Genomic DNA, 18,394 nt, shown 5'->3' on the forward strand with positions numbered 1-18,394 from the left:
ACTCCAGATACAAACCAACCGACACAATCGCACTCAACTGTCTGTAATTTAGATTAATTCCTTCCACATTTTCTCCGAGGCTTACATGTTCACCCCACCCCCGTGCTTGTTTTTATGCTCTCGTTATTCAGATTCCTTGTACCCACAAACCACCTCCTGCCAGGCCCCCCACTGTTACGCTGGCCAGAAAGCAACTCAACAACAATCCACCCCTGCCCCCAAGACTCCAGCCAGGTAGAGCAACATATAGTATGTACATGTTAAAGCATGACATGGGCTCTAGCTTGACTTTCAACTGTACAAACTCTGTACGCTTGTATGTGCTGATGGACGTATGATAAAGCCTGTTTAATCTGAAGGCATTTCAGAGCGGTTACAGTGGTTTGGAGTTTCTGTTCCTATTAGTGTTACTGCAAATGACTCCTAATGTAAACCAGGCTGTGAAAGGCTCGACACTGCATGCCTCCACTCAGAGGTGTGGCAGAAAAAAACCCTTATAAGGAAAAAAAACAAAGCATTTTTTTTATATTCACAAGATTGACAAGATTGCACTGTGTTAATTATTATAAAGTTAAATGATCAACCAAAACCTTTTACACATATAAGAAGTGCCCTATTACAGCCAGTCTGAAACTGTCTGCACAAATAAGACCTTTCATACCAAGCAAGTGAAATAAACAAGTACAATCAAACACAAGGTTTCCAACAGCCTACATCACTGAACCAAGGAACAAGGGTGGTATTAAGTGAAATTAAAACAGAAACAAACAAGACATGACAGCTGACTTTGCACATAATTATAAGACTGGAGAATCACAAAGAACCGAATTATGCACAATAAGGTTTATCATTAATGCATAATAGAACAGGAGAGATATTTACCTGGAGTATTAAAATGCCTGTCTTACCACTTTCAAAGTATTATTATGGAGCAATTCAATTTAAAAGATAATATTCCATAGATACTACTAATTTTCCAGTTAATGCACTAAAAATAAAAATATATAAGCTGATGTATTGTAAGCAGGAAAAAGGCACATGCATTAGGGTCTGAGTGACTGAGGGTCAAATAATGATGGCTACAGTATGTGATTGGATCAGAGCATTTGCAAACACCAGGTCCTGTGAGGTGTTATTGTTATGCAGTGGTTGGAACATAACAAATGCAGTCCGAGGAAGGACAATGGGTGAACCAGCAATTAGGCCATGGGTGCCAAAGCCACCCATGATGAGTGTGCTGAGTAAAGGCTAGCCCAACTGCTTTGATACCACAGATCAGCTTCTGTTGTACAATTTGCGGAAGTTAATGCTGAATGTTATGATAGAAAGGTGTCAAAACACAGAGTAATATTTAATAAAGCATGCAGATGGAGGCAGTGTGATGCCTTGGGCAATGTTCTACTAGGAAACCTTGGATCCTGGCAGTCATGTTGTTGTGACTTTGAAATACAACCTACCTAAACAATACTGTAGACCAAGTACACCCCTTCATGTCAACAGTAATCCCTAATGTCAGTGGATTCGTCCCTGCCACACTACAAAAATTGTTCAGGAATGGTTTGAGGAACATGAGAAATTGTTCAAATTATTTGGCCTGTGGGATGTGCCGGACACACAAGTCTGATCCATGCAGGTCCCACTTGTGACTTACAGGACTAAAACGATCTGCTGCTAACATCTTGGCACACCTTCAGAGGTATTGTGGAGTTCATGCCTCAATGGGTGAGAGCTGATTTGGTGGCATGTTATTAGGTAGGCAGTTTTAATGTTGCATTGAAAAATGAAAAAAATTCTAGACAGCAGCAGCTTTCCACTTTACTTATTAGGTATTAAACATGTGAAACTATATTTTGAGAATTTGCACTTGTAGCTTTTAGTCTGTATCCCTGTACTGTAAGAGTATTAGTTTCTGCACACACAAAACAACTTACACACAAAATACACAAGAAATTAATCAAGATATATATATATATATATATATATATATATATATATATATATATATATATATATATATATATATAATCATGATGAAAAATGCAAAAAATGCAGTAGTAGATACTACAGATAGAAACATAATACACAAATAGAAAACATGAGCGAATCAGCAAGCCTGAATTTAGCAAATACAAGAATGGAGCATGAAGATCAGTATGTGCATGCTTGTATGTTGCAAAACACATCGGTCAACACCTGTCTTGTAAAAAAGGAAACGAATGCCACAACCATTGGCAGTCAGTCATCAAAGCTAGTCCTCTGAAAGTTAGCATGGCTCATCTTTCAGTCTTGTGCAGGAAAAGAATCAAGCAAAGGCAGTTAGAGGCAGCCATAGCTCAGCAGCAAAAGCCACATGGCCGGTCCATCAGGTTCTGAGGGAGAAGCTCACACTTGCCAGTCACATGAATCACACACACACACACACACACACACACACACACACACACACACACACACACACACACACACACACACACACACACACACACACACACACACACACACACACACACACACACACACACACACGGTGTGAAAAGAGGAAGATGTAAGAAAGCATGATGAATTACCATGATAATCACAGAAAAGCTGTAATAATAGCAGATTTGTAAAGATACATGGCAAAACCTTGCTGCTTCATTAGCTGGTGCATTGTTTGAACAATCACCCAGAATGCCACCTTTCTAGAGAAATTTCACAACCCCACCATGCATTTCCACATCCTGTAATTTGCTTTTAGTAAAGCTAGAAGAGTCCCTCTGTAATGATGAGCAAATATTTTCTTATCGTTTCCTGGCATGCTTCGCTAAACAGCCAATTCTCCTGTTGAACAGTACCCGGAAAAAATCAGCATGGATTAAATATAATGAAAAGAAAAAAAAACAAGCAGGATCTTATCTCTCCCACTCATCAGTTTTACAGTCACACCCATTTACAGCACAGAAAGGTGAGAGGTGAAAATACGGAACTGTGTTTACAGACGATGAATAAACAAACTATTGGGAGATCCATGTATAGCATGTGTGTATAGCATCTGTTCTTCTGGTTCATTTAGTCATGAACGGTTTTCTGGGAAATCCTATTATCTGCTGTTTAGTATTTCTTATGGTATAGAATTAACAAAGATAGTACTTTTTACAGTTACTATTTTTCTCATATTTCTGTTATCTACACTTGAATTGGCTTTTATCTCCATGCTTCACTGGCATAAGTGTGTGTGTGTGTGTGTGTGTGTGTGTGTGTGTGTGTGTGTGTGTGTGTGTGTGTGTGTGTGTGTGTGTGTGTGTGTGTGTGTGTGTGCGCGTGTGTGTTAGAGTGTATCAATGAGCCAACCACATAAATGAGAAGACTTAAACAAGTGCAACTATGAACAGTGTTTTCTTTTTATTCTTCTTTATCCTATAGTTTTAAAAGGCTTTTACATGTATATGAAAACAATCCCCAAGGCCTAATGACTAATGATAAAAAAAACTAACCTATTTATAGAAAGATTAAGACATCTTTTTGAAAGCAAAACCATACACCAGAATTGTACCAGTATTTACAAATCCCATTAAATTACAACATAAATTAGAAACTATTTACATTTAGGGCAAGATAAGTGGAAGCAAATTTTCTAGTCCATTTAATCTAAAAGTATAAAAAAGACAGTGTATTTACAGAAAACATGTATAGTATCACACAAAACACACATGCATTTGTCTGTCTGACACTGATCTTCCAAAACTGTTGGATGTAGTTGAAAATATTAAGCAGGTTACCAGTGTACTTAACTGGGGCAAATTTGCTCATCATTGTGATCTTATTCAGTGAACATTTGGTATAAAGCTAATAGGTCACTAAAAAAAACAGCCCTGAAACAACATTTAGTATTTAGCCCAAACTGTCACTTAATATTTTTTTCAGTGCCTTTAGTGATATTTCAATCTATCTCATTTATAAAAGGAATAGAGACATATATAACACTCATTCAAGCTAACAATACTCCCACAGACAGAAGTACAATAACACTGCATCCAAATGAAGTTAAGCAAAAAGCTACTTATTCTCTCAAAGTGGATCAAATGTCCTCGCATGTTGTATAGCGGGTCAGCACCACAGATGATGACATCAATAATGTAGGACTTCCTCTTCATGAAAAAACCAAAAGCTAAAATCCACATATAAACTCTTGAAATGGTATCTGCTTTAAAAAAAAAAAAAAAAAAAAAAAAAAAAAAAACAGGAAGGGAAAAAAGCTCCCACCATATTTTTGGGCGAACTTGTGTTTAGAGATGTTTAGAGATGTGCCAGCTACTCGGAAGAGCAAATAGGAAAGAGGAGAGCCTCTGTGTTCTGGAAGACCAGAATATGAAGGAAGGAGCAGTGAGCCATTAATCAGCTAGACCGACAAAAGAGTGACGAGGCACCGATCGCTCTGTGGTCCTCAGAAAATGTTCCAGCATAACCTGGATGCTTCACTTCCTGTGCTTGTCCATCTTGTCCATTGCTTTGTTGCTTCCATCTGAGGAGCCTTGTGAGGAGTCTCCAGGTGCATTAAGGTACATTTTGTCCACTTGCTTCAGAGCCTCATTGAGGTAGTTCTGCAGCGAGGTCATGGCAGCGCAGATAGCTGGAGAGCCAAAGCCGTGTGTGATGAGGCTGAAGTGGGTCAGGCAGCCTTGGATGCCCGGGTCCAGGATAGGAACCGGCCGTGAGTTTCCCAGAGGACTACGATCCTGGGTCAGGAGGTCCGTGAACTCCTTGCAGATTTGCCTTTGTGGGAAAAAAAAAGGTAAGTACGTGTTAAGTACAAAACGTAAAGTCTTTCATATTATTATCACAATTCTAACAGTCTTTGTAAATATGAACCGAAAAAAGGGACTTTAGGCCCTGTCATATAAAGAAAGCATGATCAAGTGTCCACCTGTGCACTCATACACACATGCCAACTGCCTTCAGAAACAGCCCCAGGTGTCTAATACTACAAATACTGTATCTAATTAAATACTGTATTCAAATGTATAAAAATGATAGAAATATTATGAGAATTAAATATAAGGCTGATTTGAAAATTAAATAAATCATTGTGTTGACGATTATGTTGAACCCTTAAAAGCAGTTTCTCAGATATTTACTAGCTATGGATACAGCTAACAGAAAAAAATGGTATAAGTTTTCAAAATTTTACTCAGAGAATGCTTTTTATTTAAATATTGATAAGCTTCATGTAGACATTACACCAATTATACTTGTTTGTGAGGTATAGAGATTAGGTTTAAACCCATCCATTTAAAGTGTCCAGTTAAATAACATAAATATTGTAAAATGGTATGGTAACAAAATTTTAATATATATATATATATATATATATATATATATATATATATAGATGGGTGGATGGATGGGTCACAGATGCCCTAGTTCTGCTTCACAAACCCCTGGATACTTTGAGATTTGTGGGCCTTAAAGGTTCTCCAAACTTTTCCCACACTTTTCAGAAATAGAATCCCTTTAAAAAGCTAAAGAACAATTACCGTTGACTAATTACCAACCAGTATATTTTGCGTAAGTTAAATAAGATATATTTCATTACAGTAAAATATGGGAGCTTGTTTGGACACAGATGGAATTGCGTTAATGACTGGAACTCACTTGGCAGCCAGAAGCATGTTCTTGCGCGAGTTGATCTCATTGCGTTCAACATGGGGTCTTCCCAGATATTCAGCCACTGCCTTAGCGGGAAACTCTGTCTCACAGACATAACCAAAGTCTCGGGCCAGGTGTACAGCCTCACCTGCAGACATTAATCACAGGTGAGTCAGATGCATATGACTCTTTGAACCAACATTACACAGTAACCCAAGAGTTCCACTAATAAATCAAATTACACTACAAAGATAGACACAGATTTAGATGTATCTACTCTTGAGGAAGGGGGTGGGGGTCACATTGCATGTGTTTACTGGCTTTATTATAGCTGAAGGCAGCAAATAATCTCGGACACCCAACAGAGGCTCTTATTGATAGACTACACATCGTCATTATGTCTAACAATAACACTCAGAGAGTCTCCATCTTTAAGGTCAGCTTCTCCTCTTGGCTAGCAAACACATGATAACAAGCCCCAATTCAGCATAGAAAGTCTCCAAATAACTGCCTTCCGGTCATGTCCCTGTTCCTCTTAACACTGAGAATGACAACAATACAGAAAAGAAAAAGACTCCACATAGCTGAGGGCAATAATACACATGATCCATGTATTAACATCTCCCTGACTCAAGGCTTTAATATTCCTTTACAAAAGGTAATTCTGGATATAAAGTATCATGAAATTAAAGCTTTTGTTAGTGCATGCCCTTAAGTTTAATTTGCAGTGTGGAACTGTACCAGGTGAGCAATTTATGATAGAAGAGAATGCTTGAGGTTGCTATGCCAGTACTTGTCATTGTCTAGCATGATAAATAGCTCCGATGTAGAAGATCCTTTGGAATTTATAGGCCTGGGTTTTATGAGTCATTTCTTGCTCTTCAGGTTTTAGGCAGCTGCTTGCTAACTTTAAATGTCAACAGGAACATCCTTTCAGGTGGTGTGAACTCTTTCATCATGTTTGAAGTGCAATAAAAGCTGGGCAGGTAATAAGAAATTTGTTAACGTTTCAGAATTAAAAAACCAAAAGTAGACTGGCACGCTGAGTGTGTAGGAGTTTTAGTTGTTAAGTTTAATAGAATAATCTTCGGGGCAACATTGATCAAAATAATACTTGACACTGATTAAAAGGTGGCTGTATTTTTAAGTATATAATACTTTTACCTTCTACAAGTGCTGTTAGCAGAGTGACGTTAGCTGCCTTCCTTCGACCTGCTGGCAAGTTCAGCCCAATCTTATCCAACTTCTCTCTGAGGGATCTCCCACCATTCTTTGATTTGGCCCTGTGATGGAAAAAAAATATGTCAAATAATTCAATTAACCATATAATAATTTCAGATAATTTTCAATTGACAATTTTCAGTAGCTTAGTGAATGCAACTAACTATGTGAGTAAACAGCTAATGGAAACATAGCTCGAGAGCTTCTCTGGTGAGGCAACGCACACACACACACACACACACACACACACACACACACACACACACACACACACACATACACACATTCCCCACTTAATTGAGCTGCTTCAGGTTTCTGCATGACTAGACTTGGAGGCTTGGCGTCCTCTACATTAGTGAGTAAGAGAGAGTCATCATTTTGCAGGAGAGTGAGCACCCTGCTTCTGCCAACCCCCCTCTGCCAATCTCTTTATGACCTACTTAATTTTATATATATATATATATATATATATATATATATATATACACACACACACACACACATGCACCCATATATGCTAATATATACATATATAAAGTAAGTACTTAACCCATTTAACCCAACAAATTTTCTTGAAATAATAAGATATTGTCAAATATCCACAAAATCACCCTGTTTTCAAAATATGCTGGTTTTCCAGTTATATTTGAAAATAAATAAATAAAATAAACAAACAAATATATAAATAAAATCAAAATGCTTAAAATCACAGCTTTTGTTAAAAGAAAGAAAGAAAGAAAGAAAGAAAGAAAGAAAGAAAGAAAGAAAGAAAGAAAGAAAGAAAGAAAGAAAGAAAGAAACTAAATATTTCTAATCTACTGGGGTTAAAGTTATGGTTATGTGTATGCATGACAAACACAGGAAGCGAAAAACATGCTTTCTCTGTAAATACAGCTCTTGAGCTCAGAGGCAATGAGTATCGATGATACCCCATCTCTGCCTATTTCCCTCAACACTGTTCATGTCGGCAGTTCAAATGTTCAGCTGCATTTAAAGTCTTCTGTCTTTCTGTTTTCACACAAATAGATTTTTCTTTGTAGACCCCAATTCCCTGAATAGGAATGCATTTTTAACTAGCTTTCACTTAAATTTAATCTCTTTCTGTTTTCTTTGTGGGGTTGGGAATTATCAATAAAGCCTTCAAGTTGAAGCTCTCTCCCGAAGCTTTCGAGAAAATGCCAAGATTCGAAAATGGTCATTGGGAACTCCGTACAAGTTACAGTATAATCCTTACATGTTATTCTAGTTTGTTTTCCTTTTGGTCCTAAATAGAAGTAAACTGGCAAAAAAAAAAAAAGAAGAAAAGCTTTTTCTGAAGAGGTGTGTCCAAATGTTTGACAGGGATTCTGATAATCCTAGATACCTCTGATCTTCATTTCACCTAGTGCATGTTAAAAGTTCTTATTAAGATCACCCACTGTTCCATAGCACTAATACTAATACATCCAGTAACAATTATCGTGTGGTATCACTATGTTATATAGGTATAAGTACAGTGACAGAGAGTGCAGGTAGACTTTATACATTTTACACACATCACAGCAATCTCTATCCCCCCCCCCCCCCAAAAAAAAAAAGACAGAAATCAGTATCTGCCTGTAGATTTATTGAAATATTTAAATATGAGGTTTATAAGCGTGTCTCACCTGCGTAGAACACCGCCAAGCAGGGAGGCGTTGAGACACTCGGGCGGGGACAGGCGTCTCTGAACCTCGGCTACAGTCACTTTGTACTTTGAGGTGGAGCTGAGCAGAGAAAGGCGGCCAGGGACAGAGCAGAAAACCTCTGTGGGATTGGATACCATACCCAGCAGGGACTCCCTCTGGAAGGGAACACCTGTCGGGTTGCCCTTAGGATGAGTCACTGGACCTGCGCAGGACAAATGAGGCGTCAGTAATCGAGGAAACAAGTTATCAAAGAAAATCATCTTGCCGTTCAGTTTCAATTTGCAAATGGAGTTATTACTTAGGGAATTATTAAAAGTATTACAAGCACAATTATTTGTTGTCACAAGGCCACCATTTATTCATCGGCTTTGTTATTGGTCAATAATTCAGTCCAGTCCTTTTGATATTAATAGATTTGCTGACATTTTAATAAAAAAGTCCAACTGTGGAAAACAGCCTTTGGTGCTTTTATATAATAACTTTCAATACAATTGGAATCCTCATATATCTTACTTTGTAAAGTCTTTCTGGAAGTTGGTATCACTAGGATGTTGCCTGTTAATGTTTCTTACTTTTTTGTGTTTACAAACACCTGATCACAATTGAAACTAGTCCATCGTCTACAAACAGGAAGTAGTTAGGGAGGGGGAAAAATCCGAAGTAATGTTCTTATGTGAAGATGTGTACTTATGTGGTCTCTGAAGTTTTTAGGAAATAATCACACCAAACTTTTTAATGAGAAACAGGCCGGCACACCAAACACCAACTAAGCTAGCCTCTACACAAGAGACGCAAGAAGCAAATACCACATTAGTCACAAATTATTGCTTACCATAAGCCATTAATTCCATAATCCTGCACTTACTTTCTTTACCATATTACAAGGATAGTGCTAAAGGGGTATTAACGAAAAGGCTGTGTTATTGCTAAAAAAAAATAATAATAATCTTAGCCTTCATGTCATAGCTTAAAAAAAGATGTCTGCCAGAGCAACATGCTACTGGCCTCACTGACAAAACAACGACACAAAAAACAGATAAGAGATAAGATTCACAGATGGCTGGTCATTTAGAACAAAACAGATATTTGCATCACAGGATATTTTTTATGCACACATGCCATATGGTATCAATAATCAAATATGCAACATAAAATAATATACGTAATGCAAATACTGTGAAAATTTCTGGGTTCTATTCAGTATAAATGACAAGTCTGCAAAATGAACATATGCTGACAATATGCTGTTGTTTTAAGGAATTAGTACGCAATACGTTTTTTTTAGAGAGTATCATGTGGCTCCCGATTGGTGTAACTAAGCATAAGAGGGTTTTGTTTGTCTGCTTGGACCCGAGTTAAAATTCCAACCCTCAAACTGCCGCCTGTGACTGAGTCATAGTCCAGGTCTACTGAATGCTGTGAGCTCATGCAAAGAACCGGGCAGTCTGCGATCCCTTTGAGGATGTGTGTGTGTTAACCCTCACTCTCCTGGAGTGACTAGAATCAGACAGAGGGTGGGAATTGGACAGATCAACACTACGGAAATGACCAGGCAAAAATAAATAAATAAACTGTGCTCGTATTGAATTCCCAATCACAACCTGAATCAGCATATTTTGAAATAATTATTTATTTGATTGTTTTTCGTTTTCATGCTGAAAAAGTTTACATACAAACAGGCTCATCTGCCTCATTTTTTACCCAAACATTTATTTATAATTGCAATTCCACTTAATGACCATTACTATAAGGTATGCTCATAATGTGCAGTGTCTTACGAGGTTACAAACAGATACTGGATATTGTTGGGAGGATGTATGTTTCAAAGAAAACATAAATGACACACAATATGACTGCAATACACATGTGGGTTCATTATATTCATAGGAAGTGAGCAATTAACATAAAAATCTCTTAGGATTGTCGTCATCTTGGTATTTCATTTTAAAAGTCATCTATTTTACTGTTATTGTGTACTGCTACTGTCACCAAGGCACCCAACTTAGCAAGCTCTTTGTCAATGCTTTGCTAGACAGATGCTTATCTACCGTCTCATGTCAAAATGAACTGTAGCCAAAATATGCCTCATCTGGAAACTGAACTTTTCTATAGTTTACCACCACATCATCAGACTGAAGAGACCTTCAATTTCTGTCAAAGCAATCCATCCTCCTTTGATTTGATTGGCTAATTTAAAACAACTAAAGCCTGTCATTTAGTTGGATATTGTCTGTGGTGGTTGTGCCAATTGTATGTCTTGAAATATTTTTGCTCATCGCTTTTAAATGCTCTATACTGTGCCTACGCTGAGATCATTTACTCAGATGATAGAGGTCATTTGGATAATAAAACCAAAACTGTGACTTATATAAACCACACAAGCCCAAACTGTGCCAAAGCTATCCATACTGTGATCCAACCTTTTAAAGTAAATGTGCATTTGTCAAGATACTCCAGAGTTAAAAGAAATTCTAAATTACTGACTGACTATAATGCATGCCATATCTGTCATATCTGCTTGTGGTGAATTTCCCATGGAGCAGACAAAAAATGTTCCATCCTAAAATCTCTATTTCTGTGTAACAGGCTGATTCATGGTGATTTTATTTGCCTTATTTTTAAGAAAAGCTGCCACCATGCTACTAGTTATTCATACTAGAATTAATCACATATAGATGACTAGTCAGGCACTCGTCATTTCCATGTTTCGCCATTTCAGGACACGTCATATTTTTTCCATTGTTTCATCTTTAACTTCTTGTAGATAAAACTTTAACTTTACTACCAAATTTTTGGCAAATGTAATGCTAAATGTCTGCGTTTTACCAAAAGACCTTCAGAAATGTCTCTGTATTCTGTTGTCTCAGAAGTGCCCCACCCTGTTGTTTCACGTTTTCTCCTTTTGCGTGAGTTTACTGAGGCGCTAAACTCTGACAGCACTCAACGCCAATTCAAAAAGCAAAAAGAATTAAGCTTAGACAACAAAGATGGCCTAGGCCTCAGCTCTGTGAGCCAGCAGAGCATTCCGCAACTTGTCAGTCTGTGTGCCATTTCGAGAAGATTCCTCCTGCTGACTTTCCATTCAGCCTGAACGAGAACTACAATGCAGCGAGGATCAAACCCAGATTAGTTAAATGGAGCACATGGCCAAGAGGATTAGTGGTGAAGTTTAAACCAGAGCTTCCTCAACTCCTCCTATTCACATTTTCATTGTGCAATGCATCTGGGCTGGGTGCAGTAATTTATGCCATACGTGCATTATGTCCATCCCGGCATCTCCCGTTATTAAAGCATGCTACATTTTTAAAAAAAATAAAAACAATATTATAAATAGTAATATAACTCCACTGTAAATAAGCAACTAAGAGCCATAATTTGATATCACATGGGATTGTTCTTGTTATTGTGCAACAGAGCAACAGACAGTTAAAAAAAACCTGCCATTCAGCAAGGAAAGAAATCCAAACCAACCTTTTTTGATGACTGTCTGGTCAGCGGTTACAATACTGTGATCATCCACATGCTGAAACAACAAACAAAATTTTAAAAAATGATTACGTGTTCTCTTACATATATTTGAATATTCTATATCTCATGTTATCGGTGTGTGTCAGGTTAAAGAAAATTAATTCCAGTTAAGCAATTATTTATGAAGTAGACTTGCTCTATTTGAAAGAATCTAAGCACTTGGCTCGAAGCACACTTACTTGGACATCATCGAGTCCTTGCCCCATTTCATGCAGTCCCATATTCTCGCCCATTGCTGATTCAAGTCCATGGACATGTGGAGGTAGCAACTCTGGTCGCCTAAAGCCGTCTCTCTGAACACTGGAAGATCCACCACCTAAGCCCAGAATCTGAGTAGCAAGTCCACTGCGGGCATGTGGTCCGATCCCGTCTTGGTTTTGACGGCCGGGCCAAGGCTGTTGCTGATTAGACGTCGGGGACTGGTGGATAGAGTTGATGTTGAACGGGTCGCTGAGGTGAGAGTACGGGTCATTCGGCTGGGTGTAAGGAAGTGGTTGGTAGGGAGGAGGGAAGTACGGTGGTTGAAAGTCAGAGCCGGTTGTGTGTGATAAAGAAGGTGCCGGACTGTAGAGTGGCTGACTAACCACCGGATGATGCGGTAACCGTGAATTTCCATTGCTATTGCCATCATGCCTCTCCTGCTGAAATGTACATAATGTCTCATTAATGTCAAGTAAAACAACTCATTTAAAAAAGCATAAAAAATTATACAATTATTTAGACCAATAGATTATATGTCAAAAGGCTAAATAAATACATCAGTGATGACTTCAAGGTTAATGCTTTGGGCCACAAGTTCCAGCATTGGTCGTACCATAATGCCAGTGCTGGACCCCAAAAAATACCCATTCTGCTCTGGGGTCCAGTGTCATAAGTGATCCGGCATTCTGGCTCCAGCTATCATGCAAAGAAAATCATTTCACTGTGTTTCACTTGTATATGGCATAATAAACGCTACCCTATTTTTTAAAGTTCAAAAATTGGACTTAATTCAGGACAAACATAATTCAGCTACACATAATAATAATAATAATAATAATAATAATAATAATAATAATAATAATAATAATAATAATAAGAAGAAGAAGAAGAAGAAGAAGAAGAAGAAGAAGAAGAAGAAGAAGAAGAAATGTTTTATTATTGATTAATGGAATCCATATTAATGACTATTTAAGTTGAAAAAACTGTGAAAAAGTGAAACGATTTTAATAGCACACGAAAAAATCTGTGCAATGTATTTTGAGTAACATCTGCGTCAAAGAGACAGGGTTTGTCCTAATTACTTTTATTTGTTTGTTTTTTCTTTTGTTTTGTTTTTTCGTTTTTTCCTCATAGATCACATTTAATCACAAAATAACTTGTCTCGCACATTAGAATGGAAGGAGGCCGCCATGGTACATAATGCATTACTTTGGTTGGCGTGTCAGTATTTTTAAAGGTGCTTTGTGGGGCTGAAGGGCTTCAGTATTACTGTCAGTGCGCACAAAGCGCGCAGACACCCAGCCAGCTATCACCAGAGTGTTATGTCAATAGCTGAGAGAATCAAAAGGGTTATTGTTTATTTACAATAAGAAAATCAGATCATTAAACTTCGATGGTGTAAAATCTAAATGAGCTGAATGAAGCTATTCGTTTACTGATGTTGAATATGTAGTGGAGAAGGTTAGATTGTAAACAGCTACTTAGACCAGCTAATCAGTAGGAACTGATGCAAATGGTCAACGTTACCTTGCAAAAATCTAAATATAACAGTTGGTTAAACAGTCGTTTATGTCAATAGCTTTGAGGGATCTGAGAGTTCTGTTCTAACTTGATGTTGATCAGATGAATTGTGAAATGTTAAAGCTTAAACAGACATGCAAACAAGCAGTTTTAAGCAAGTACTTTTACTTTGTGTAAATGTTAGTTTTTTATGGTTTTTGTTGCCGTTTTTATGCTAAAAACCTATAAATATAGTTTAAACATTCATACGCATTCGAAACAGGAACTCAATCAGCGCATAGACGACACTGTGGGACCAAACCGACGGATTTCTACTGATCTCCTCATTTCCTACTTTACTTACCTCGCAGTCCTCCTCGTACTTCACGTTATCTGCCAACTTCCACAACATTTTTCTTTGACAGAATGCAAACCTTAAAGGCCTTAGACACGAAGACTTGACAATATAAAAGCTCGTCGTTTACAGTTTAGTCCAGGGAGCAAACTATACACGGTGAAGAAATGCATCAACTCTGGCGCAAAAGCCGCCGCGTCTCGGGACTTATTCAGCTGTAACGACGAGGTGAAACGCCGCATGAACAAACTACTCACACCGACGCTTTCAACTGCCGAACTGAACACGTAGCGAGAAAAAAAAAAAAAAAAAAAGCTAAAACACAATGTGAAACTTCAAAAACGTGTAAAGTGGACTCTCTCTGACGGACCAAAGCCTGTCCTGTCCTCGACTCGTTTATCCTGTTGGAAGCATCGCCACTATATTTGCATAGAAGCCGCGAGTAGGCGGGGACTTTACCCGCTGTTATCACTAATGTCCTGGCCAATTGGTTACTGCAGAAACAACCGACCAATCAGTGCGCTGTCCGCCTATTTATCAGCCAGAGCTTCCATTTTACATTCGATAAAACTTAAAGAAAAAGTAAAGTTTGCATAGCTGATAGGATTCTTTTTCACAAGCCATCTTAATTTATTGCAGGATAAATTAATAACTTTATATATAGGCCGTTAAGGCATATCATTATTATTGTTGTTGTTATTATCACTATTTTCTTTTATTTATTTGTTTATTTTTTGTAGTCGTAGTAAATATGTTGTTTTCTTTTGAGTGCAGTAAATAATATGTGTGATCTAACGCGTGATGTTTTACAATCTTTCTTTTGAACTTTCTTAAAGTCTGTCTATACAGAGCTTAAGCGCCGATCTGCATTCACGTTACAACTAAGCAGCAGATCTTCTCTCTCATCTTAATTACTGAGCTGCTTGTTCGCGGCCTCTGTGGCGACTTTCTCTTGGTTTCGCATACAAGATGCAGGATACTACATAAAAATAGGATAACCTCTTAGTAAAAATCGACTTTTGAATAATAAATAATATGTATTGCCTATTACTATTATTATTATTATTATTATTATTATTATTATTATTATTATTATTATTATTATTACTACTACTACTACTACTACTACTACCAATAATAATAATAATAATAATAATAATAATAATAATAATAATAATAATAATAATAATAATAATAAAATACAGGGTTAATCGTAAAGCAGTGGCAATTGATTGTGTTTAAATGGCTTCGTTATGCCTAATTCATCATTGTAGATTTTCATATTTTCATGTTTCTTTTTCCTTTTTTTTAACTGTTATCCATTGGAAGAAATATCAGTTTGCCCAGCAGTAAATTTACAACAAAGTACAAATGAATTCGATTGCAAGCCATTTGGTTAAAGCAGTGTAAACAACCTATGCCATAGTTATATTTAACACGTCTCAATTCAATGCAATATTGGTTAAATTTGCTATGTGATTTAAAAATACTTAACATTTTGGAAGCAATAAACGAATGGATTAAAGATGACTTGGAAGTCGGATATATTCGTATCATTATATTACTGTAAAATATTAAAACGTGTAAAACCTACCAGCGGATTTTGGCTGTCAAATGTGTTATTGTTTACATGTTTCATTCTTTCTATAAATGTAATATAAAAAGATTTTCACACACACACGCACACACACACACACACACACACACACACACACATATATATATATATATGTGTATATATATATATATATATATATATATATATATATATATATATATATATATATATATCTATATATATATATATATATATATATAGATATATATATATATATATATGGGCTTGGTTTGGGCTTTGGGCTTTATTTATTTATTGTATTGTATGTTGTTGGTTTTTTTTTATTTTTTTTATTGTTTTTTGTTTTAAAGCAATCAACTCAAAAATGTACCAATAGATCGACTTTTGACTTTTGTATCTTTCTCGTACGAAGTTGAATCTCAAACGAATAATAAAGCTAACGGGGACGCAGACGAGGACAATTTAGTCTAAACAAGTCAGAATTCTGTCCGGGACCCCATATGTAATGTGTTAGGCACAATTATTTAATGAATATTTAATTAACACGCCTTGTAATATATTTCCATTGCAGGTTCTGTCTTAGCTCTTAATTAGAGGTTAATTAAACCCATTAAACTCATCTCACCCATAGCCAACACAGCCATGATAAACCTACTGATGTTCAAAAACTAAAAGCAATCGGTGAACTTAGCAATATTGTTTTTGTGTTACTTTTGTCGTTGTTTTATTATTAATAAAAACCTAACAAATTATTAGATTACTTTTTAAATTGTCTAATCAGCCTGTACAGCTTAGAACAGGTAGCAACCTAATCTCAACAAAAGGATGCTCTTCATAACAAATAAAACTTCAAAACAAACACAAATCGGATCGGTAGTTGTGTGGATTTTTTTTGTAATATTAAGATCACACTCATTATTCAGAAAAAAGAACTTACCCGCCAGTCCAGCCTCTCTAATAACGACATCTGCAAAGATATCTGTACAGTCCTTTCCGAGTAAAAGCGAATGCCTGAGATCACAAGTGCGCGTTATCGCTGACTACACCTGGCTGCCGACCTCTCTCTGTGCGCATGCGCGAAACCTGCACCACCTGAGCAAAAACAGTAAAGACGATGGACCGAGCTAATAGGTCCAAATGACGAATGCAGTGCCTTCATTCAAATCAGAATAGACACGTGGTCATAACGCTACGACCTGTGAACACGTGAGTCATGATATTTAACCCAGTTTGTTTGATTTCAGCGGTTTTCCTACCATCGTTACATGATTATATACTCACTGCTGTAAGGTCATTGAATCCAACAGTGGTTTTCCCTTTAATTAAACCCTTTCAAGTCAAAAAGCATAGTATGTAAATAAACAAATAAACAAAACGAGAACAATGGGAATCATTAGCAAATCCACACCATAGATATTTGACATGCAGATGGTAGGGTAGACAAAATCAAAACCAAAAAGTCTTCATTCTCAGTCATTGGTGAAGATTTAGACAACAAATAATCCGATGCAATAGTGTTTAATAAATCATAACATGAGGACAATCAAGCATCTGTAAACACGAAATAACTCAAAATGTTAGATTTCTAGTCAAACACCTGATCACTAAAATATCCAAGAATCAATGCTTTAGATGCTTAATTTACTACCCAAAATGTTCCCAAGCTAATAATACACAACATTTCTTACCAAGGCTGTGGATCTCGTCTAAGTGAGAATAGATAATGACTGAATGGACAATCAGTCAAATGTGATTTAAGGTGGAAATAAGCCAAAATATACACACAGAGTAATGAGTATAACAACGTTTATTTTTCCTGTCTTTTTTCCATGTATTTATTTCATACAGTAATACATAAATCCACAATTTTGAATTACAACAAATAAGCTTATGAACAATTCATGTTTTGCGGATTAAATCTGTCCAAACGTAATGTGTTAATGTGCTAACACAATATACTGGCGGATTGCGAAGTAAATATATGTGGTCTTGTTTCAGTGGACAGTTAAAAGTTGGATTTAGTAATCCTTTAACCAAAAATCAGTTCTGTGCTGCCATCTGCAGGATATTTATAGGAACTGCAGCCATAGGGAAAACTACCTGGGACCGTTGTTTAGAATTTACCCATGTTTGAGTATTTAAGGGTTGAAGTCAAGACTTTACATAGTAAGAAGCACGCCATTTTTAACAGTTCAAATGACAATTTCACATAGAACACTCGCAGAGAGGTGATAAATTAAAGCAAAAACTGTCCCCTAAAGGGAATCGTCACTGCAAATCACTGAAATTATTATGACTGATCACCCTTATCCATGCCAATGTGGAAACAACTGAGTTAAAACAAGATAACAGTGAGACTGACAACAGCCTATATGGCCACAACTATGATCACACAAATGTGGACTATAGCTGTAAGCTGCCCTTCGCTTGAACTAAGGGGCCCGAACATGTTCCAGCATGACAATGCACCTGTGCATAAAGTAAGGTCTATAAAGATTAGCATGCAATTTGAATGACAGTTGCATTTCAGTCATTAGTGCCTGACCTCATTAGAATGTTTGAGGATAAATGATCTCTACGATCTACTACAAAGTCTAGTATAAAGCCTTCTCAGTAGTGTGAAGGTAATAACAACAAAGGGCGGATCTAAATTTGGAACAGGATGTTAACAAAAAAAAACAACAACATAGGTGTGGCTGCTCAGATATTGTTACACCA

The 18,394-nt window shown here is 36.8% G+C and overlaps 1 protein-coding gene across 7 annotated transcripts; it reads right to left on the reverse strand.

Annotated features, from left to right (window-relative positions):
- Positions 1-3,359: 3,359 nt before the first annotated feature.
- tfap2c (transcription factor AP-2 gamma (activating enhancer binding protein 2 gamma)) lies at positions 3,360-16,763 on the reverse strand. Of its 7 annotated transcripts, none has more exons than XM_027147413.2 (8): positions 14,107-14,519; positions 12,799-12,938; positions 12,221-12,679; positions 11,985-12,036; positions 8,493-8,715; positions 6,790-6,908; positions 5,632-5,773; positions 3,360-4,752 (listed from the first exon to the last, which is right to left on the reverse strand). In XM_027147413.2, the coding sequence occupies exons 2-8, from the start codon at positions 12,856-12,858 to the stop codon at positions 4,455-4,457; spliced, it is 1,353 nt and encodes a 450-aa protein (XP_027003214.2). In that variant the 5' UTR covers positions 12,859-12,938; positions 14,107-14,519; the 3' UTR covers positions 3,360-4,454. The 7 variants fall into 7 exon arrangements, with proteins under 7 accessions (XP_027003214.2, XP_027003219.2, XP_047670374.1 ...); XM_027147418.2 differs by having other exon boundaries at positions 12,856-12,938; positions 14,107-14,515; XM_047814418.1 differs by having other exon boundaries at positions 12,221-12,682; positions 12,856-12,938; positions 14,107-14,515.
- Between the last annotated feature and the right edge of the window lie 1,631 nt (positions 16,764-18,394).

The sequence above is a fragment of the Tachysurus fulvidraco genome, chromosome 5 (assembly GCF_022655615.1).
Source record: "Tachysurus fulvidraco isolate hzauxx_2018 chromosome 5, HZAU_PFXX_2.0, whole genome shotgun sequence".
Taxonomy (NCBI): domain Eukaryota; kingdom Metazoa; phylum Chordata; class Actinopteri; order Siluriformes; family Bagridae; genus Tachysurus; species Tachysurus fulvidraco.

Bases quoted from the DNA above. Each gene is read 5' to 3' on its own strand.
- tfap2c (XM_027147413.2), bottom strand. From the start codon at position 12,858: ATGGTACGACCAATGCTGGAACTTGTGGCCCAAAGCATTAACCTTGAA. The intron at 12,680-12,798 runs GTATTTATTTAG...ACATTTCAGCAG, and splicing joins ACCTTGAAGTCATCACTGAT to GAGAGGCATGATGGCAATAG. The intron at 12,037-12,220 runs GTAAGTGTGCTT...TTGTTGTTTCAG, and splicing joins AAGGACTCGATGATGTCCAA to CATGTGGATGATCACAGTAT.